The sequence below is a fragment of the Theobroma umbraticum genome, unplaced genomic scaffold, assembly GCF_002168275.2.
Source record: "Theobroma umbraticum cultivar Fairchild unplaced genomic scaffold, ASM216827v3 scaffold_56.0, whole genome shotgun sequence".
Classification (NCBI taxonomy): domain Eukaryota; kingdom Viridiplantae; phylum Streptophyta; class Magnoliopsida; order Malvales; family Malvaceae; genus Theobroma; species Theobroma umbraticum.
The window spans coordinates 9,669,424-9,691,056 of record NW_018397256.1 but is presented as its reverse complement, the minus strand read 5'-3'; the positions used below and the strand labels follow the sequence as shown (position 1 = coordinate 9,691,056).

The 21,633-nt window shown below is 36.0% G+C and overlaps 4 protein-coding genes across 4 annotated transcripts in view; 3 read left to right on the top strand and 1 right to left on the bottom strand.

The window, feature by feature from the left end:
* Positions 1-443: 443 nt before the first annotated feature.
* HAG2 (histone acetyltransferase of the GNAT family 2) lies at positions 444-4,304 on the top strand. Its single transcript, XM_021420449.1, has 10 exons — positions 444-604; positions 776-817; positions 1,472-1,581; positions 1,683-1,751; positions 1,883-1,921; positions 2,006-2,082; positions 2,204-2,303; positions 2,959-3,040; positions 3,127-3,287; positions 3,437-4,304. Exons 1-10 carry the CDS (start codon positions 523-525, stop codon positions 4,079-4,081), a joined length of 1,407 nt encoding a protein of 468 aa, XP_021276124.1. The 5' UTR covers positions 444-522; the 3' UTR covers positions 4,082-4,304.
* Positions 4,305-4,714: 410 nt separating this feature from the next.
* On the bottom strand, positions 4,715-7,874 carry LOC110410703 (oxidoreductase/transition metal ion-binding protein (DUF3531)). The gene is made up of 7 exons (XM_021420558.2): positions 6,992-7,874; positions 6,759-6,844; positions 6,043-6,121; positions 5,906-5,965; positions 5,553-5,674; positions 5,330-5,401; positions 4,715-4,987 (listed from the first exon to the last, which is right to left on the bottom strand). Exons 1-7 carry the CDS (start codon positions 7,334-7,336, stop codon positions 4,885-4,887), a joined length of 867 nt encoding a protein of 288 aa, XP_021276233.1. The 5' UTR covers positions 7,337-7,874; the 3' UTR covers positions 4,715-4,884.
* A 375-nt stretch (positions 7,875-8,249) lies between these two features.
* Positions 8,250-17,396, top strand: LOC110410701 (zinc protease PQQL-like). The gene is made up of 21 exons (XM_021420554.1): positions 8,250-8,563; positions 9,065-9,311; positions 9,388-9,513; positions 10,117-10,254; positions 10,370-10,504; positions 10,608-10,865; positions 10,960-11,097; positions 11,176-11,245; positions 11,350-11,563; positions 12,931-13,036; positions 13,260-13,493; positions 14,246-14,410; positions 14,496-14,645; positions 14,732-14,823; positions 14,983-15,064; positions 15,167-15,250; positions 15,343-15,459; positions 15,567-15,677; positions 15,910-15,990; positions 16,481-16,663; positions 17,009-17,396. Exons 1-21 carry the CDS (start codon positions 8,355-8,357, stop codon positions 17,075-17,077), a joined length of 3,009 nt encoding a protein of 1,002 aa, XP_021276229.1. The 5' UTR covers positions 8,250-8,354; the 3' UTR covers positions 17,078-17,396.
* A 748-nt stretch (positions 17,397-18,144) lies between these two features.
* LOC110410702 (zinc protease PQQL-like) overlaps positions 18,145-21,633 on the top strand; it is a 9,617-nt gene continuing 6,128 nt past the window's right edge. Inside the window, exons 1-9 of the mRNA XM_021420556.2 lie at positions 18,145-18,581; positions 19,148-19,394; positions 19,473-19,598; positions 20,069-20,206; positions 20,296-20,430; positions 20,571-20,828; positions 20,919-21,056; positions 21,135-21,204; positions 21,312-21,525. Coding sequence (XP_021276231.1) covers positions 18,373-18,581; positions 19,148-19,394; positions 19,473-19,598; positions 20,069-20,206; positions 20,296-20,430; positions 20,571-20,828; positions 20,919-21,056; positions 21,135-21,204; positions 21,312-21,525 — 1,535 coding nt within the window. The 5' untranslated portion in view covers positions 18,145-18,372. The remainder of the gene's footprint in view (positions 18,582-19,147; positions 19,395-19,472; positions 19,599-20,068; positions 20,207-20,295; positions 20,431-20,570; positions 20,829-20,918; positions 21,057-21,134; positions 21,205-21,311; positions 21,526-21,633) is intronic.

Here is a 21,633-nt window from a genome sequence, read left to right as displayed (position 1 = left end):
TACTTCATTATTTTCATAATAGTTGAGATGTTTATTATTTTATTTTAGGGTGATTAATGATCTTAAAATAAGTAATAAAATATATTAAAATTAAAAAAATGATGTGAATAAATTTTGATAATCGATTTATTTGAAAGTATGTGTGTCAGTCCATAACAAAGATAATAGATACCTTGACTTTTTTTAATAAAAACATAATTTTAATAATTCATCCAATTTATTTCGTTAATACTATATTCATAAAAAGAAAATGAAACAATGGCCTTCTCACTTTTCTTTAAGTCCATTTGTTATGGGCCATGAGCAAGGTGCCAGCAGGAGCGTCAACCCCAAATCCAGACAACTTTCCATTTTTAAAATCACGTGCACTGCACGCGAGAAGTGCACTTTGTCGTCTCTCTTACATCTCCACTTTACTGGATTTATCATAAATAGCCCTAACTTATCCCCAATTTGTACAACATAATTTCCCGCCTCTCAGTTCGTCATTTCCCGCTCTGCAAAACCCTAACCCTCCGGCAAATGGGGCAGAAGCAGCAACAACCCAACCCCGATCCTCTCCCCGAACCCAAGAAAAGACGACGCGTCGGTTTCTCTAACATCGGTTAGTCTACTCTGTTCGGATTCTTCTTTTTCTGTTTTCACTTTTCCACCCGAAATGCATTTCCCATTTCGATCTTCACCTCTCCTCTCTTCGCAGTAATTTCCTTTTTTATTATTTTCCGAAGTTTATTTTGTGATTCAGCTCATTGTTGTTCTTTTTCCTGTTCAACAGATGCTGGAGTTGAGGCCAACGATTGCACTAAGATTTATTTAGGTGAGTTTCGCTTCTTCTTTTTTTTTAAATAAAGTTTTTTTTCTTATTTTCCCATAATTTATTTAAGCTTTCACTTGTATTAGTTTCATGAATAGGTTATCTTCTGCTGTTGGAGCCTAACTCTGTTTTTGGGTTTTGCTGTACTTTGGTGAACAAAAAGGAGAAAAAGAAAGTTAATTTTCTTGAATTTATCAATTGGATACTTTATTTAACTGTTTGAAGGAACAAGGAAGAAAATATTGTGATTTGGCATCGATGGGAATGTTTTTTATAAGACAGTTAACTTTGCTCTGTCTAGAGTAGAGGCAGTCATAACATGCAACACATCGACTGAAGCATTTTAGAATTCTCCACAGTATATAAGGTAGTCAGGCTTGTTATTATTGTATTAAAAAGTGGCATTGCTGCATAATTTGTCAATAATCCAGTTGGCAGACTCAATTCACTGTTAAATTCATTATATATCGCATGGGCCTAGTTCGGTGCTTCTTGATTGTTGGTAAATGTTTGTTCTTAATTATGCACGGGCTACTTATGAGGTCAGTTTTTAGTTTTCTGAATTTAATTTAGCTGACGTTCTCTCCACTTTAAATTTTGATATTTTCCATGTGAATGTTCTCCTGATTGCTAATTTGTTTAATTGATGGTATTTAGTTTCTAGGAAAGAGGAGGTGGGAAATTCAGATGGTTTCTGTATTAGTCCAGTTGATTTGAACAGCTTTTTTGAAGAAGATGGGAAGATATATGGTTACCAAGGGTTAAAGGTAATATACATTCATAAGTTGCAGCATGCTAGCCTTTAAACAGTCTTTATTTCTCTGTGATGGCTTAGTTTTGAGGTATTGTTTCGTTTCATTTTATGCAGATTACCATCTGGATTAGCAGTATATCATTTCATGCACATGCTGATATTACTTTCCAAGGCACATCTGATGTAAGTTGAAATTCTCATCCCTGAACTACCAGTAGCAGTTTAATCTCATTTTATATCATACGTTGAGTTAGTGAAGCATTTTTTGTGTCTTTCATGGCATTTTAATGATTTCTACTGTTATTTATTTCTAGGGGGGCAAAGGGATTACAGACCTGAAATCTGCTCTTGAGGTATACATTAGCTACCATTATAAAACCTTACTTTAATCCCTGAGTTTGTGAGGCCTTCTTATTAAGGAAGTCTTCTTTCTGCAGAAAATTTTTGGTGAGACTCTTCTGGAGAACAAAAACGACTTCCTGCAAACTTTTTCAACTGAAAATAATTTCATCAGGTATTATGCCGTGAAAATCTTATGCACATATAAAGATGTATTGCCCATTTCTCTTTGCATTGTCAGTTTTCTATTTCTTTCAATAATGGTGTTTTGAACTTAAGATGTTTACCCTTTTCAGTTCAGCTGTATCAAATGGAGAGAAGCTGCAAAACAAAGCCTCCAATGGCCATATAAGTCATTTTAATAGCAATTCAGAAGCAGCCTCATCTGACTTGGAGGTATTATTTTACTATCTTTGCTATCTTTGCATGCACTGAAATGGTTGTTGCTCTCATTAATATGGTCTTCAATTATGTATGAATAAAGTGTTTGTTTTGTTGCCTAAATGGCACTGTTATACCATCTATTTTATGTTCCATTTCCCCAACCTGAAACTTCAGTGTTCAAATTCCATTATATTTGGACTCAAATTTTGCATTGGAACTGAGCACAGGGAGTTGGACTGCACTTTTGCTATCTTCTTTTGAGATTTTTCATTGTTGTTTCCCATCTTGATACTAGTGTTTGTGTCAAGGTTGGTGTCATCTTTGTGAAATGCCTGTTTGTGTTAGTTTTTTCATATCATGAAATTTCAGGTACCCATGACAGAGAAGTTCTTTTTCCCATCTTGATACTTTTTCCATTTGCCTTATCGGGCAGTGATGGTTTTAGTCTGTTGTATGATAATTTACATTCTATAGGAGGCTAGTTGTGGTACGAGTGCTCATTAATAGTTAAGAGCACCATGAGAAAGTCCCAAGGAGTGATTTTCTGGGAAAAATATTTGATAGAGTAAGTTACCTTGATGTTAACTTGCTGGTAGATTGCATCACTATGAAATTAATGATATTGAATTGCACGCATGTGAATTTTGATATGCTTTCCTTCTGTCAGGTTGTTCGCATGGTGGTAAGCAATTTGGCTGCTGGACATCTTTATAGTCGCTTGGTACCTCTGGTTCTTCTTCTTGTTGATGGTAACTCCATCACTTGTCACTGCATATTATTGGCAGTATGTATTTCATTCTTAATATAATCTAAATAGTTCTATTTTCTTGATTAGGTAGCAATCCTATTGATGTAACTGATCCAAGCTGGGAGTTATATCTCTTGATTCAGAAGAAAATGGATCACCCAGAGAAACCTCAACATTTATTGCTTGGTTTTACAGCAGTCTATCGTTTTTATCGTTACCCTCAGGGTTCACGCTTGCGACTTAGCCAGGTTTAATCTCTTTCTTTGTCATTATTCATGTTAGTATCTGAGGTAGACTGAATGAAACCCAAACTATGTCACTCTTCAACAACTTTTGCATGTTGGTATAGTTTACTAATCACCTGTAGCATTTTTCATGAAATTTTTGTTTTTCGCAGATTTTGGTATTGCCTCCTTACCAGCACAAGGGTTATGGCAGTTACCTTGTGGAGGTGCTCAGCAATGTTGCAATATCTGAAAACGTTTATGACTTGACAGTTGAAGAGCCTCTGGATTACTTCCAACATGTGCGCACTTGTTATGATGTAAAAAGGTTGCTAGCCTTTGACCCAGCCCAGAGTGCAGTTAAATCAGCTGTTGTGTGTCTGAAGCAAGGGAAATTGTCAAAGAAAACCCATGTTCCTCGATTCCTGCCACCTCCTGATGTAGTTGAGGATGTCAGGAAAACTTTGAAAATTAACAAGAAACAGTTTCTTCAGTGTTGGGAGATTTTGATATACCTCGGCCTTGATCCTTTAGAGAAGCATATGGAGGATTATGTGACAATCATTTCTAATAGGGTGAAGGCTGATATACTAGGGAAAGATTCTGAGACTCTGGGAAAGCAAGTGATTGATGTCCCTAGTGTTCATGATGAGGAGATGTCATTCGTCATGTTCAGGTCTCAGAACAGCAAGGTTGGTGGTGTTCAAATGGATGAAGATCAGGCAAAAACTCAAGGAGAGCAGCTGCAGCAGTTGGTTGATGAGAGAATCAAAGAGGTCAAGTTAATTGCGCAAAAAGTGTCTCAGAAACACGTATGAAATACCAGTTTCTAGGCATGATGCATTAACCAGTTAAAAGTATTACTGAAAATTTATATTCAAGTTGTAGGTTGGGGTATATTGAGGCTTGTTTGTAAATTTTTGAGCTGTACTTTAATTTGAGCTTGTCTTAGAATATTAGCTGACCTTATATTTTATACTCCATGTCATCATTTTAATCCTCGTAGCAATATGAGAAAGCCCAAGTGGTTGTTGAATCAAACCCTGTCATATTCACTTCCCATTATTTGTGGCTTGTACCTATGCAAAGCTTTTGAGCAAGCATTCAGGGGGGCAATTTATTTGTTTTTTTAACTAATATTACCAGTAGGCTTACTACACCATGGCATTTGACAGTGTCATCCTAAGCTTTCCTTCGTGGGCAGTTGGCCCATAGAAAGAGTGGTAATGCCAATGGTGTTCTATTTCTCAAAAAGATATTGAGCGCTTACTATCTGATTCTGTCCCCGTTTTGGATTACTGAATATTAATGGCATATTTGCTAGGTAATTAATGTTTTTACACTGCCAAGTTTTCCTCCACTCCTGCATGAAGCATGCAGTGCATGTGCTGGGTCCTCCATGCAAGAATAACAACCATCTATTACCATCCTTTACCTACTGGTTCAAAATATTTATCCTTGTTAGTATCACAGAGCCTAAAATATCATCATTTAGTAAAGTTATTAGACAGCACTGTCTCAGCAATCATCAGTTTCACATTGAGTTCTCAAACTTTTGTACATCCATAATGAGTGGAAAATGGTTAGATGTTTCCCTTGGCAGGGTGCTGAGTTAGAAAAGCTAAATTCTGTGAACACTGTAGCCTGCATCCTCCGTTGTCAAGTCCTCCTTCCAATTTTGAAATTCAGATCCACCAAATACCAATTGCTTCATTCCAACGTAGCTGTTGAATGAGACATTAAAAGGGTCAGTCGGTATATACATGCAAACCAGAAATTATGGCCAAGGAAGTAACAGAACAAACAATGGAATTATATACATAATGTAAAGTGAAGTCAAACCATCTATGGAACTCAAGGTGATGAACAATTAATACTTTTGTATTCGCGATCAGCAAGTTCCTATTCTTCTAAGAATGCACATGCCAGAGATACTAGCGGTTTGGAGCTAGTCCAAATGATTGGTCAAATAAATGTTTACTTCACCTGATATGATATAATGGGGATTCCAGATTCATACAAGTGCCAAAATGTTGTCCAAAGAAATAAATATCTAGGAAACTTACTCAGAGCTTATCTGTGTCAATGCATTTATCAGAACATCCAGAAGCAATGGTTCAGTGGTGCCAATATCCACCCTGTTTAAAATTTTTATCATATTCATGAAACTCGCAGGAATCACAAAATATCCATTTTCAAAATTCTAAACAAATTCTTAGTATGCACAAACTCAGTGTCTGAAGAAAACAGGAAAGACACTAATTTTTTTTTTTAAATTGAAACCTATACCATATGCGTGCCAAGTTGTCTTGAACCTCAAGATCCCCAATGTTGTAAAATGTAGTTGCATTCACATTTGCTCCTTGAATGGCATCATAACTTGGTCTTTTCTCCAAAGGAGATTGTGATAACTGCAGAAAATACACAAGTAAGCAACAGACTTCTTTTTCAAGGTGCTGGACGTGGCACACTTAATCTGAATTAAAGTGCATTAATTCTTTTGGAACTCCAAGTATCCAGGAAAAGAAGAATAGTCCATTTCTTTTCCAAGCAATGGAATTTCACTTCTGATTATTATAAATTCATTGTGTTACTTTAAAATGGGAATTTCTTCATTTAAAACAACAAAAGAAAACACTTACTTGCATATTCATGGAATTGCATCCACCAAGCCGTCCAATGATGTGCCATGATCGAATTGTCTGCAAACAACCAGATCATTTGAGTCATTCAATTTTGTTCTGAAGATAATACCATTAAGATTCAACAAATTACTTACATCACAAATTAAGGAGATGTCTTTCTCCAATGGAGCATTGTAGAATTCAAACCAAATGTATGAGTTTGAAAAATTAAATCTGCCAGTGTGGACAATAAGAGCCAATTAATAAAACAGAAACTCTGACAAATTCTATCAATTGGGCAAGCAACAGTACAAGATGTTAGTAGAAGCTGACTCCAATCTCTGGGAGTGAGAAAAAGGCAATCATAATGAAATCCACACTTATAGTAACAGATTCGTAATGTAAACTATGAGAAGTTAATAGAAGAAGATAATTCGAGTGGTAAATGAGGATTTTCAACCATTTGGCAATTCATTATCAGCTACAACCAAGCTAAATTCCACAATCATGGAGCGATGTGAAAAATTGCTTATCTAACAGGGCCTCCTTTCAATGCCTCTTCGCTAGTAATCACAAGCTTTGTCTTGAAAAGGTCCCCCCAGCTTAGTTTCATCACCAATTACAGAAGGTAACACAAACATTTTCCAACTCTTGAAAACATCCCAATTCAGACAGGGATCCAGTGAACTTAGAAAGTTCCTAAAAGATCTACTATTGAATTACCAGAGTTGGAAATTGTCAGTATTGAATTATAGCAGAGATTCAGACAAATCCATATCAGAGGATAGATAAAGAGTGAATGAATTCTAAGTCGGGGCAATCAAAAGTGCCTCTATCGAATTAAGCATAACCAATGTACAAATGAACTCACTTGTTGAATGTTACTTTCATGGGTGTTGCAGAGCCAGTCTTAGTGTGCACAATTTTGTTTCTTTTCTTCCCCAGTCTGTCCTCCATCTGAACATTCAATCATCCCCATCAATTAAAACCATGAACACGAATATGCGCGCAAATCTCCTACAATTTTCCTTTTCTCTAAGCAAAGAAAGAAAAACCCATAAATATCTGCAAAACAATTTATAAAGTGATTAAGTTTTTACTTACTTTAGACCGAGCTTTTTGTGGGTCATCGAGACAACTCCCAAGAATCTCAGCAAATTCAGGGTCTTTATCGTAATTCTTCTCCTCTTCCCTTCCTCTAAATCCACCCCTTGCCTCATATTCTTCATTATCTTCTTCCTCATCCATCTCTATCTCCATATTTTGGGCACCCATTTCTTGGCTTCTTTTTGCTTTAACCACCAAAAACGAAGCCTTGGGTGAAGCATACTTCTGTAAGGAAAATTTAACGGCTGGAAACGGCGGGAAGCAGTTGAAACGGAAAGAAAATTCAGGGCGAGTAATGTTGGGGGCTTGAAGAGAAGAGGCTCCTGGGTTTAGCATAAGCATTTTCTTTTCTGTTTCTCTTTTCTGTAACGTTGGTTTCAGTGTAGAGATATTGCTTGGTAGCTTTCCGTTAATGGGTGCCTCTGCAAATGAGAGAGGGAGGGTTTTAGAGGGCCTGTCTGTCTAAAACCCTGTGAATTTGATCTTATCTTATACTATTACTTGCAACTTGGAACTTCATGAGCTAAAAACTGTGTCTTTGGGTTTAAATAGTATTAAAGCATGCTTAAAACTTCAGCTCTTTAGGGACAAATATATTACTAAAAATAAAATATTTCTAGCAAGTTGAAAGAACATGGAAAATCGATGCTAAAAACTGTGAAGTAAATTTTTTGTTTGATGATTTTGATTGCAAGCATGTTGGTTATTTACTAAGATAAAGGAACTGAACCTTTTGTGATGGGTTTTGAAAAACATATCACATGTTCAAGTTGCTAACTTGGACTAACATCCAATGGAAACTCAATAATTTTGAAGTCAAATGATGGAATGGAAGAAAAGGTTGAGATCAAATTCTTGATTTTAATACTGTATGATGATAATGATGATGATGAAGAATATAAAGTTTACCTTCTTAACCCAGATTTTAAAGCTTTTTGGCAACAAAAGTGATTGAAAATTGTACAGGACTGTAATTTTTTTTAACCATGGTAGCTATCAGTTGCCACCTTGCCTACCATGTCCTCCGCTAAAAACCAAACAGAAACAAACATGAACATCAGTGATGACACAGACAAGGGTTGAATGATAGAAAGTGGAAGGGCAGAAAATTTTCATGCAGGGCCGGGAGGTAGGAAAAAGAAAAATAATCATGCAAAAGGCGGGCCATCCATCCACGCATTCTCACGCGGATTCCACGCAGTGTTACGGACAAACTAGATCCAATAAAAAGTTTTTTGAGATTGACTAGTACAAGTCCTTCCCCCAAGTTTTTATTTTTTTTTAAAATTAAACCAAACAGCTTCCCAAGTCTAAACCATGACTGTTGCATCTTTCCCACTTGTTTCTACTAAGTCCAAAGATGCCTTTGCGCTCAGCAGACAGCTCACAGACCATAAAAAAGCAAAGTTTCAGGTCTCTGGAGATGGTGAACGTGGACATGGATAAAGAGTTTGATCAGCAGCCCTTTGGGGTGGACTATGGGAGGCTCGAAAATGGCCTTGTTTACTATGTTAAATGTAATTCTAAGCCCAAAAAACGAGCTGCTCTGGCTCTCGCTGTCAAAGTCGGGTTAGTTTTCCTTCAGCTTTTATTGTTTTTTCTTCTTTGGTATATGGTTAAGCGTATGCAATTTTGATGTTATGGGAGAAGTCTGGCTCATTACACATGACTCTCGGGTTCTTGTTGTATATGCTGAAACTGATATGTAGTTGATGGAAGTCAAGCACTTGCTACTTTCCCACACAATCCCATTTATCCCCACTGTAAAATTAAAATCAATTAACTGAACAAATTCATAGCCTTTTGCATTCGGTGCAAATCATGAGGTTTTTATTCTACACTTAAGAGTAATATGCTAATTTACTTGCATAAAAAAGTTCCTTAGCTTTGATTTTATCAATAATTTTTCAGCTTAGCATTTAATTGATCAAGTCTCCAAAGTTTCTCTGTGAAATTCTTCTTTATGCTTGTTTTGAATCCATTTATACGAAATTGTGCATTTGTGCTTGAATCTTTACTGCACATGTTGAATTAGAACTCTAAAAAGCTGACTCATCGGGTTCATTACAGCTCTGTTTTGGAAGAGGAGGATGAACGTGGAGTTGCTCACATAGTTGAGCATCTTGCCTTTTCTGCCACAAAGAAATACACAAATCACAATATTGTCAAATTCCTGGAAAGTATAGGAGCAGAATTTGGCCCTTGTCAGAATGCAGTAACATCTTTTGATGAGACTGTATATAAGTTGTTGGTCCCTGTTGACAAGCCTGAGCCGTTATCTGAGGCTATTCAGGTCCTGTCAGAGTTTAGCTCAGAGGTATCAGCTAATTGATTTAGTTTGGTAACTTTCATGATGCCTTTTTTCTTTTTATTTACGTGTTTGTGACATGCAGATTCGACTCTCAAAGGATGATTTGGAGAAAGAAAGAGGAGCAGTTATGGAAGAGTACAGAAATAATCGAAATGCTAGTGGAAGGATATTTGATGCATATTGGACATTGATGATGGAAGGGTCAAAGGTTACAGCTATTGAGTCTAATTCAATATTCTTTTTATGTACATCTATTTATTAATTATTGCATTAATGCATTAATAAGGCACTTATCAAGAAACTTTTGTCATTCAAATATTAATAAGAAGAAGAAAAAACTATGCATTTTTCATTTTAATCTAACCATGATGATCCTTTTTACTGCTTTTCTAATGCCAGATATAGTGCACAATAGATACTTCAAAGAATTAGCACATCAAACACAATTCATATCGGTATTGTGATTTCATATTGTGCCATTTACATATGCCAATATGGAAGGATACCGGTGGTTCTTCATTTTTTCCCCTTTTTAATTGGAAGAAAGAGATAGGGGAAGGTACTTTAGCACTGTTATAATCTTATTTTTCATTTCTGACATCAGATTTTCTTATTAGGGAGCAAGTATAAGAGCACTGCTCCATGCATGGTCTTTACTGAAAATTTTCTTCTCACTTATGGTTGAAGTGGCTAAAGCCTGATTTTGAGCAAGTAATTCATTGATACTTTTGTTTGGCTCATGACTTGTCAATCCTACTTTTGGGGTGTTATGCTAATTTTCTGTTACTTTTACAACCTTGGTTGACTGCAGTATGCTGAGCGTTTACCAATCGGATTGGAAAATGTAATAAAAACAGTTTCTTCTCAAACTTTGAAGCAATTTTACCAAAAGTGGTACCATCTATGCAACATGGCAGTGATAGCTGTTGGAGATTTTTCTGATACGAAGGTTGGTCTTGGTTAAATTGCAAATTCTCCTACTGGAATTACCAGTATGTTAAATTAATGAATTTTTCTTAACAATCTCTCTCTTTCTTTCTCTCCCTCCCTTTTTAACTATCTAGAGTGTCATTGAGTTGATAAGGACTCATTTTGGGGATAAATATTCAGCATCGGACCCTCCACCCATACCACACTTTCTTGTTCCTTCTCATGAGGATCCACGCTTTTCATATTTTGTGGAACCTGAAGCTGCTGGGGTTAGTAAAGTCTTAATTCTTGAACTTGTTTGTGCATGTATATATATCCATTAACAAGACAAGCAAATACGCATTTGTTCACTTGAATGTTTGTTTGGAAAAGTCTGCAGTGAGGATTGGCTATAAGATGCAAGTAGATGAAGTAAAGACGGTGAAAGACTATAGGGAGATGCTTGTGAAATCTATGTTCCGAAATGCTCTGAACCGGAGGTTCTTTAAAATTTCTCGCAGAAAAGATCCACCCTATTTCTCATGTTCAATTGCTGTATATGTTCTTGTTCGCGAATCAAAGGCTTATATAATGACTTCCTCTTGTAAAGAAAAGGGGATTTTAGAAGCCCTAGAGTCAATGCTTATTGAGGTGTGCCTTTTTCCTTTCATATTGTGATTTTCTTATTTCCTTTCTTTCTTTATTCTTTCTTCTTTATTTCTTTTGCTGGTGCATTCCATCACAGGTTGCAAGAGTACGACTTCATGGGTTTTCAGAACGTGAAATATCTGTTGTCCGAGCTCTAATGATGTCAAGGATAGAATCTGCCTACCTGGAACGTGATCAAGTGGAATCAAGCTGCTTGCGATATGAATATTCGCAGGTGTGTATTTATTGGATTTGGACTTAAAGCTACAACAAATCTGTAAAAGCATTTTGTCTTCATGTTTTTGTTTTGCAGCACTTCACTGACAATAAACCCATTATTGGGATTGAGTATGAAGCTCAGCTCCAAAAATCTATTCTGCCTGGTGAGTGAAATGTTCTAACATCATTAATTTTGCTGTTTTTAGTCATATTATAATAAATGAGTCTCATATTATATATTGTTCAACTCATGATTTTATCTACATAGATATATTAGCATCAGAGGTATCCAAGTTTGCTGAGAAATTATGGACACCAAGTAGCTGTGTCATACAGATAGTTGAACCTCAAGCTTCTGCTACAATTGATGACCTGAAAAATATTCTCTTAAAGATCAACAAACTTGAGAAAGAAAGGAGCATTTCTCCTTGGGATGATGAATGCATACCAGAAGAAATTGTCAATTCAAAGCCAAATACAGGGTAGTGTTGCTATCTATTGTTTTGCCTCATTGTGTCATATACCTTTATAATATCAAGACTCTAAAGCTATGATTTTTACCTAGATAGTTTTCCCTTCTCGTTTTGACTTTACAAATCACAAATGAAATTCGTAAGCTAAAATATTGCAGCCATGCATAGTAGCACTAAATGTGTTGATTCTTCCGTTCTCTGTCTGAAATGATTTTCCTCTTTTGCCCATTAGCATGGTTGAGTGGCAACTTCTCTTACATGACTAGGTAGGGGAAATTTAAAAACAACTTGAGCATTTGAGCTACAATATATATCTTTTAGGCTTGGGAATTATAACCCATTACTGAATGACAACACAAGAAGTTTTATGTCTTCCAAGTGACATGGCATTTTGAGTTTGGACTGAAAGAACTTCTTGCATTAGAGTCATATTCTCAGGGTAGAATCTAGCACATTTCTTCTTCGAGATGTCTGACTAGAGTGTGCTGCAAAGCTGGCAGACAACACAATCTTGCTTGTATTCAGGTCCATGGCTTCTTATGAGCACACTTCTCTTTCTTCACATCTACTTTTAATACTTCTAATACAGCATACTGGTTTTGGACTTCGGAAAATTAATGAAGATGGTTACATGTTTTGCATGTGATTGAGCTACTAATAAGGCTCTTCTCAATTTTGTTGTTTCTATTAGTTTCAATTTGGAGTTGCTAGAATTTGAGGCACATGCATGTGTCTGCAAAATTTTAAATATGTGATTTTCTTATTTAGTAAACCGGGAGATTTGATCAAAGAGAAGATAAACTCATAAGAGGGACAAAAAAAACAGGATAGGAGAATGACAACATTTTAGTGTACTGTGCTGGTGGGGAGGGGGGGCAGGCAAAGAGAGAGGAAAAAAAATAGGAAAACAGAGATGTCAGCTTGGGAAAGAGGCCAATTCAGCCATCCTCATTATGTATTAATACATATAACAAGAGCATACTGCCGAGGGTAAAATTTATTCCTTTAAAGTCCATGTAGTAAATGTCGTGGGGTCATTTTTGCTTGACATGCAGAGCACTTGTGCTTGCCTGTGAGTGGCACTAAGTGATTCTAGCCTTAGCCAGCCTAGTCTACTGTCTGATTTTGATCCTGTTTAAATTTAATGAGGTGTTGTAGAATAATCTAAACTAATGAATGGGATGACGTTTTACTCAACTATAACAAAATGAATTACTATTGACTTTCTGAATAAGCTTTCCTATCTCTTAAATTTCTGTAATTAGACATACTCCATTTACTGCATTAGTAAGAGTAACTTGGTTTCAAGATTTCAGTTATAATTAGGTTAATTATCTGAATTTATTATGTAACTCTGTTCAAACAATTTACTTCAGGAACATTGTTCAGCAGCTCGAACACCTAAATATTGGAGCTACTGAATTGATTCTGTCAAATGGCATACGGGTTTGCTATAAGTGTACAGACTTCTTTAGTGACCAGGTAAACTTTCTCTGTGCCCAGCAGTATCTGTAGTTAGAAACCCGAACAGTTAGAATTCCACTGCATGTCAAAGAAAATAGTCAATTTGAATCCTAATGCTAGTTAATTGGCCCCATAGTACTTTCTAACTGCCATTTTATTTCCTGGAGTTTAAGGTGTGGGTTAGCCTTTGTTTGCACACCAGTTCATGTGAAGCATATAATATTACTGTGTGTTTCAACAGGTTTTATTCTCTGGGTTCTCCTATGGTGGTCTATCTGAACTCCCAGAAAGCAAGTATTTTTCATCTTCGATGGGATCCACAATTGCAGAAGAAATTGGTATGTTTGGTCACAGACCATCAGTACTGATGGATATGCTGGCTGGTAAGAGAGTTGAAGTCGACGTAGAGATCAGAGCATACAAGAGAACCTTTTATGGTGACTGTTCACCACTCTACTTGGAAACAGCCTTGCAGGTTTGTTTATAGCAGTAAAATTATTGCCTTTTACTATCTTTTTAAATTTTAAAATATTCTGTGATCAATTATATATTAAAATATTGATGATACAATATCTATAATATTAAATGATATCTACATTACTGAAAATGGTTTGGTAATGTTTACAGAGAGTTACACAAAAAGAACAGTTAAAATCTCTTTTCCTCATGGAAGCAGAATGCTCTGTCTCCTTCCTTTGGGGTGCATGCCTGTGTGTTCAGAAGAAGGTCACTTGGGTTTAAATCACATGAATTAAGGTTCTCCATGCTGAATCCAGAGTAAAAGTTATTGTTAGCGTAGGAGACCTTATATAAGTTGACATGTTATGTATGATAACATGTTGTACTTTGATTAATTGGGCCTACAGCTAACTGGAAGGTAATGCAGCACCATACCCTAATTAGAGTTGAGGTACTAAAGAAATAATTGCTAGAGTGATAACACTTCAAAGTTATCAATGACTTTGTAGAGTCAGACCACAAATAGAAGACTTTCACACCACATTTGATGCATTCAAGCTTCCTAAGCTTCTTATGCCTAAAAGATGAATCATAAATCAACAAGCAAATTTAAAAACACATCATTCATTAGACTTATGCACTATCTACTTGTTCTTAAGCTTAAAGTTGGCTATCAAAACAAAAAAGGAAAAAGAAGGTTTACAATTTTTGAATCATGTGATAAACATTTCTTAGTTTTGTAGTTTCTAATAACTCCTATTCTGGCAGCTTGTTTACCAACTGTTTACGACAAATGTAACACCAGATGATGAAGTCATTAAGAGAGTGATGCAAGTGAAAGAACAAGCAATTCTTGCACGAGAAAGGGATCCTTATACTGCATTTGCCAATCGGGCAAGGGAGATCAACTATGGAAACTCTTACTTTTTCAGGGTATAATGACCTGTTGTCTTGAATTTTTCTGAGAATTTCAGGTGGACATGTCTCCTTGTAACGAAGATACAATTTTGATTTGCAGCCTTTCAGAAAAAGTGATCTTCAAAAAGTCAATCCATTGAAAGCATGTGAATATTTTAATAGTTGCTTTAAGGATCCATCAAATTTTACTGTCGTAATTGTAGGGAATATTGATCCCACGATTGCACTTCCTTTAATACTGCAGTATTTGGTAAGTTAGGGCTCTCTTCAAGCTCTCTCAGTCCAGGTCTGCATACAATTTTTATTTGTTAACTGGGTTTTTGATTCTGCATGCAGGGTGGAATACAAAAGCCTAATGAACCTATTTTCCCTTTTAACTGTGACTACATCAAGGGACTACCATTCAAATTTCCGAAAACCATAACTAGGTAAGTGAAGTTTATGTCTGATGGCAGTCAACATCAAAATATTTGACAATAACAGTTTCATGGAGCCCACACTGCATGCATCTGCCCATTAACTTTTTGTGCTGGAGGCACATGCTCTTCTGTTGAAACAGTACTGACATATGTTTGATGTACTTGTAGAGAAGTTGTATGCAGCCCCATGGTGGAAGCACAATGTATGGTCCGGCTATGCATTCCTACAGAGCTGAAGAGAGGAAAAATGGTTTGTCATTCTTTTTCAATTAATCTATTAGAAGCTCATGAATGAAGACCTAATTCCATTATTGACTGTAAGTATCATTCTGTTGGAACAATTAAATGGCAGGAAGAAGAGATTCACTATATTGGGTTCCTGAGGAGACTTCTAGAAACAAAACTACTGCAGCTTCTCCGCTTCAAGCATGGCCAGGTAGGATGTCCCCTATATTTCCCATTCAGAGTATCATTTGTCTTGTTCTTTGGCCTTATTTTTTGTGTGAACAATATTTCTCTGTGTCCTAGATCTACTCTGCAAGTGTTTCAGAATTCATTGATGGTGATCTGCCATGTCTAACTGGTGATGTACGTGGTGATATTAGAATAGATTTTTCTTGCGATCCAAAAATCTCCTTGAAGCTGGTAGGAATTCTACAGTTTTATATTTTGCCCTTTTCACGTCTAGCTGGATTTTAGTCATTAAGTGGCCAACCATCTCAAGAATTCAGTCATGCAATATTTCTTACCAGGTTGATCTGGCTTTAAGTGAAATATTACGTCTTCAAGAGGAGGGGCCTTCAGATCAAGATGTTACAACCATACTTGAAATTGAGCAGAGAGCCCATGAAAATGGACTGCAGGTAAAATTTCTTTCTGTACTTTATGCACTCAGTATTATTTTGGTCCATTTGGCAACCAAGATGAAGAAAAGTATTCTACACCTACAATTCTTACCTTGACAGAAAACTAGTTATCTTCCTCTAATCTTTCTCCTCTTGATGTTCACCTATGGACTAGGATTCAAGATGTGAGAAACAGAGTAATTTATGCAGCACTTTGTTCTGTGTGCTAATTTGCTCTTACACCTTTCAGGAGAATTATTACTGGCTAAGTAGGATTCTATGCAGCTACCAATCAAGGATTTATGCTGGTGACATTGGCACTTCCTTTAAGGTTGGTGGCTCTGGTATCATCTTTCTGCGAATCATATCTTGTAGTTCTGCCTTCTTTCTGTCTTCAAATGTTTGGTTCTCAAGCGAACGTCTTATGTTGCATCTAGCCTTGCAATAAGAATTTAATATGTTCTAAACATGGAATTAGTAGTTTGATCATAAAGATGAGGCTAAAATTTTAAAACAACTTTAGGTTTTCAGACTAAATCTGGGACTAGGAAGATGGAAAATGTACTAAATGCTTTCCTAAAACTATAGTTTTTAACTTTTCTCTAATTGGAAGAAATCTGTTACCAGTATGAAGTTATAGCAAATATGTCCTAATAGCATGTAATTGATAGACTTTACTGTCTAAAGGAACTTTGACCCCCCAAAAAGCACCCTCAAGGATGGCCTCTTGCTCTTTTCGAAGTTGTCTTATTTACATGAGTAAAATACAAAGTAATACTTCGATTATTGAAGTTGAAAATTTTATTATTTCTCTGATGCAGATTCTAGATGAAGGGCGTTCAAAAGTTAGAAAATCGTTAACGCCATTAACAATGCAATTGGCATTACAGAGGATAATGCCTCACAAAAATCAGCATACTGTTGTGATTCAAGTGCCCCATGTATCTTGGCTTCAGAGGCTAAGTTCATTTTCACAATGGACCCTTAACGGGATAGATGTGAAGGTTAGTTATCTAACCATTTTACTACTACTATCTATGAGTATCAGCACATTGTCAGCACCATGATATTTTTTGAATTTCTCACTACACCCCAATGGTATAAAGTTTTCTTCCTGGTGCCTATTTTGTTTTGTTTATGTGTCTGATACAATCATTTAAGTGGAATGCAAATTTTCTTTGCTAGTTTTGCAAAATTATAGAAGTTTAGGCTTCAACTGTGTATTTTGATATTTCCGGTTTTTCACCAATCATATTTTATCCTCTCAACTCATCCCATGCATAATTTTCTGGAAGTACACATTACACTAGGTTTTTATGCATTGAATAATATACTGTTGGTGTTGGCAGATTTTAGCAGCCATTGCTGGTTTGACAGTTTTGGCTCTCACCTTGCGGAGGTATTCACGCAAATCTTAGAGATATCCTGTTCATCAAGTCTTCTGGCAAATCAGGATGTATCATTTCTTTGCTGGTGAAAACTGAAGAGACAGGTTCACACCACCATATTAATATAATTACCAGAAAGGAAGAGAATGCAGCAATTTATCTATATAGTAGCCGAAAACACGCATTACATATTTTATATCTGCCCATTTCTGTACCTTTAGTCCTTCTTTTGTATTGTTTCTGTGAAGTAGCAATTTTTTTTTTCAAAACAGTGCAATTTTATTGATGTTCATTCTGATATAAATTTGAAATAAAGCAATAAAGATATTTGTGAGGGGTCATGTTTGTATCTTTTTTGTTGTTGTATCACTTGATCCTACAAATCAAAGCATTATAAACCTAATGCAATATCTTAGACAAATGAAAATCCTACTTTATTTAGTCGAAGAAGAGTCAAAGCTCCTTTTCTTACTCTCTTGTAGAGAAGGATGAAGTAATAGAGAGGGTTGGAACTATGGAAGGCTGCCCATGAATGCATCTTCCCAAATCACAATATCTCCTTTAGATTACAGATATAAAGTAAACTTTTCCTTTATTTAAAGAAATGCCAAAATCAGGGCCATCCACCCATTTTGGAAGTTAAAAAAAACAAAGACTGAAAGGCTAAAGCTTCCTAGTATTGCAACAATGGAACCAACTAAAACTGAAAACTGCAATGGAAAAGCGAAACCAAATCCATGCTCACAGAAAAGGTGAACTGTAACCACAAGGAGTTAAGACAAAGATGATTCCAGCCATAGTAAGGAAACGGGTGATCCGATTCAATAATGCTGTTGAAACATTCCACAAATGCGAATGGAAAAGTATTATACAAAGCATAGCCTAAACTTGTTATGGCTCTTTCAAATGCAATGATTATCTTAATAAATATCTAATCAAAATAGTATTATTCTCTATTCCCATGCTGACGTATGACATTTGAAACCATCCCCTGTTTTCTTTCCTCCCATCTTAGACTTTCTAACAGGATATTCTGACAGCATCGTAAAAAGAGGAGAAGTAGTTGTAAAAAGTTTGACAGGCTTCGGCGTTTTCATTTGCATGCAGAGGCTTGCTGTCCACGTATATCTCACGTGGGATTTTTAAACAGGTTCCTTCCGCGCAATGCAATGGAGTTTGGCCATTGACCTGTAAAGGTCAGTCTCCTCTCTTCTATAATCATAATTTGTATCAAAAGCGACCGTCTCCCCCATATATATATATAGATGGCAGGAAAGAAACTTTTTTCAAATTGTGTGTCCTGACTCAAGAGAAAGAATCGAGAAATGGGGTCGCTTTTAGCAGAGAAATCATCCTTCGCAAAGATGCAAAGTTTCAGGTGTCTGGAGCTGCTAAACCTGTCTCTGAATCAAGAGGTTAATCAACAGCCCTTTGGAGTTGACTATGGAAGGCTTGATAACGGTCTGGTTTACTATGTCCGCTGCAATCCTAAGCCCAGAACGAGAGCTGCTCTAGCTCTTGCTGTCAAAGTCGGGTTAGTGTTTTATGTTCTTGTTTTTTTTCCCCCCCTTTTTTAGGGGTTTCAGCTTCTTTGATTTATGCTGGTGTGGTTGTATGTTTGTAACAATCTCTGTTATTTGGGAGCTCAATTTCATGGATTCTTTTATATCTTTCTTGCTGAAGCTAAAACAAGAAAGTCGTTGGAAGCCAAGCATTAGCCAAAGCTTCCTCTTCTCATAGCAGAAAATACTTGCTGTTTCCCAGATAGATCCCACTTATCACTACTCTGAACTTACTATGGTATTAAATTTGATGAAATAGGCTAGACAGCTTGTTGCATTAATTAGATGCATAGAACAAAAGGATTTTGTGGCTAACGAGCAATTTGTTAAGTTAGTTTTTCTAGGCTTGAAATTTTCTTAGGTGGGATTGAATCAATAGTTTAATTTTGGTATCATCATGTCCATAAATTTTCTATCAAATTCTTCATGTGATTATTATGATTCGCTTATTATAATAATTATGCTTCAGTCTAGACTCTAAAGCATGCAAGTTCATGGTATAAACTCTAAAGAAGCTGATTTTTTATATTCATGGCAGCTCAGTTTTGGAAGAGGAGAATGAGCGAGGAGTGGCTCACATAGTTGAGCATCTTGCATTTTCTGCCACAAAGAAATACACAAATCACAATATTGTTAAATTCCTGGAAAGTATTGGAGCAGAATTTGGTCCTTGTCATAATGCACTAACATATTTTGATGAGACAGTATATGAGTTGTTTATCCCAATCGACAAGCCTGAATTGTTATCTGAGGCCATTTTAGTCCTGGCAGAATTTAGTTCAGAGGTTTCAATCAACTTATTTTAGTTTGAATATTTTCATGATGCCTTTCTTGTTTTGGTATAATTACTTTTTAACATGCAGATTCGACTCTCAAAAGATGATTTGGAGAAAGAAAGAGGAGCAGTAATGGAAGAATACAGACAGGGTCGGAATGCTAGTGGGAGAATAGAAGATGCACATTGGGCTTTGATGATGGAAGGTTCAAAGGTTGTGCTTTTAACTTTTATTCGTTTGCAAATTATTTGTTCATTATTGCACAGCGAAGCCCCTTCTCAAGGAATTTTTTTTTTCTTTTTGGCATTCTCATAGCATGATTTTCACTTAACCACAAAAAAATCTACTTATTTGTTTGACTGCACATTGTCTAATGCAAGACATGGTGCTCAACAGATTTTCCAGAAAATGGCATAGCAGGAAAGGGGTGGGGGTAGGTTGCTCTGGAGCTTTTCTTTTCTTTGTTTTCTCTGACATCAGATATTTCCTATAGCACAGTGAAAATTTCTTTTCACTTATGTTTGAGAACTTGAGAGTGAACTAAGCCTGAGTTTGAGCAGATAATGTCATGAATAACTTCTTATTACTCGTATCATCAAAATAAAAAAAATGTTTACTTATCAATTCTAAGTTTAGGTGTTCTACTATTTTTATCTTACTTTCACAATATTGAGCAATTGCAGTATGCTGAACGCCTACCAATTGGATTAGAAAAAGTAATACAAATGGTTTCTTCTGAAACTCTGAAGCAATTTTATCAAAAGTGGTACCATCTGCAAAATATGGCAGTGATAGCTGTTGGAGATTTTCCAGAAACAAAGGTTGGTCTCAGTTAATCTGCAAATTTTCCTGTTAGGATTTTAACTGTTTTAAGTTTTAGTAAAGTTTAACAATCTTTGTCTTTCTCTAGGGTGTTGTTGAGTTGATAAGGACTCATTTTGGGCATAAAACTTCAATGCCTGACCTTCCACCTATACCACACTTTCCAGTTCCATCTCACGAGGAGCCACGCTTTTCATATTTTGTGGAACCTGAAGCTGCTGGGGTTAGTAAAATCTTAAAAATGGGACTTTTTTGTGCATGTAGAAACACTCATTGAGGACTAACTTAACATAGCAAGCAAATATGTAAACTTTCATGTGGTTATTGCCTATTTTAATCAGTTCTTTTTTTTGCTTTGGAAAGTCTTCAGTGATGATAAGCTATAAGATGCAAGCAGGCCAACTAAAGACAATAAAAGACTACAGGGATATGCTTGTGGAATCCATGTTTGAAAAAGCTTTAAACCAAAGGTTCTTTAAGATTTCCAAGAGAAAGGATCCACCCTATTTCTCTTGTTCAGCTGCTACAGATTATCTTGTTCGCCAATCTAAGGCTTATATGACGACTTCATATTGTAAAGAAAAGGGGACTTTAGAGGCCCTAGAATCAATGCTTACTGAGGTGTGCCTTTTAATCTAATCTCTTTGATGTGCTTTTTTTTTTTTCCTTTGTTTTCTGCTTTAGTCTTTTTACTATTGTATTCTGTTACAGGTTGCACGAGTACGTCTTCATGGGTTTTCAGAACGTGAAATATCACTTGTCCGTGCATTATTGTTGTCAAGTATAGAATCTGCATACTTGGAACGTGATCAAATGGAATCAACCAACTTGCGAAATGAATATGTACAGGTCTGAAATTATTTCCTGAAATTCAAGTTACCCTTATATGATCAGGAAAAGTATTGACTTCATGTTTTTGTTTTGCAGCACTTCATCCATGATAAACCTGTTATTGGGATTGAGTATGAAGCTCAGCTCCAAAAAACTTTTCTGCCTCGTGAGTGATATACTCAGAACATTTTAAATCTCCATTTATATATAAATTTATTTAATAAACTAAGTCTCACACTATTTGTTGTTCCATTCATGATTTCATCTGCGTAGATATATCAGCATCAGAGGTATCTAAGTATGCAGAGAAATTATGGACCTCATGTAGCTGTGTCATTAAGATAGTTGAACCTCAAGCTTCTGCTAAGATCGATGACCTGAAAAAAGTTGTCATGAAGATCAACAAGCTTGAGAAGGAAAGGAGCATTACTCCTTGGGATGATGAAGATGTACCAGATGAAATTGTCAATTCAAAGCCAAATGCGGGGTAAAGTTCTCTTTAATGTTTTGTCGCTTTATCCTATGTCTTTATAAGTAATTACTATAACATTGAATCTGTATAAGTTATTTATTTTCCTGTTTTAGTTTTTTTTTT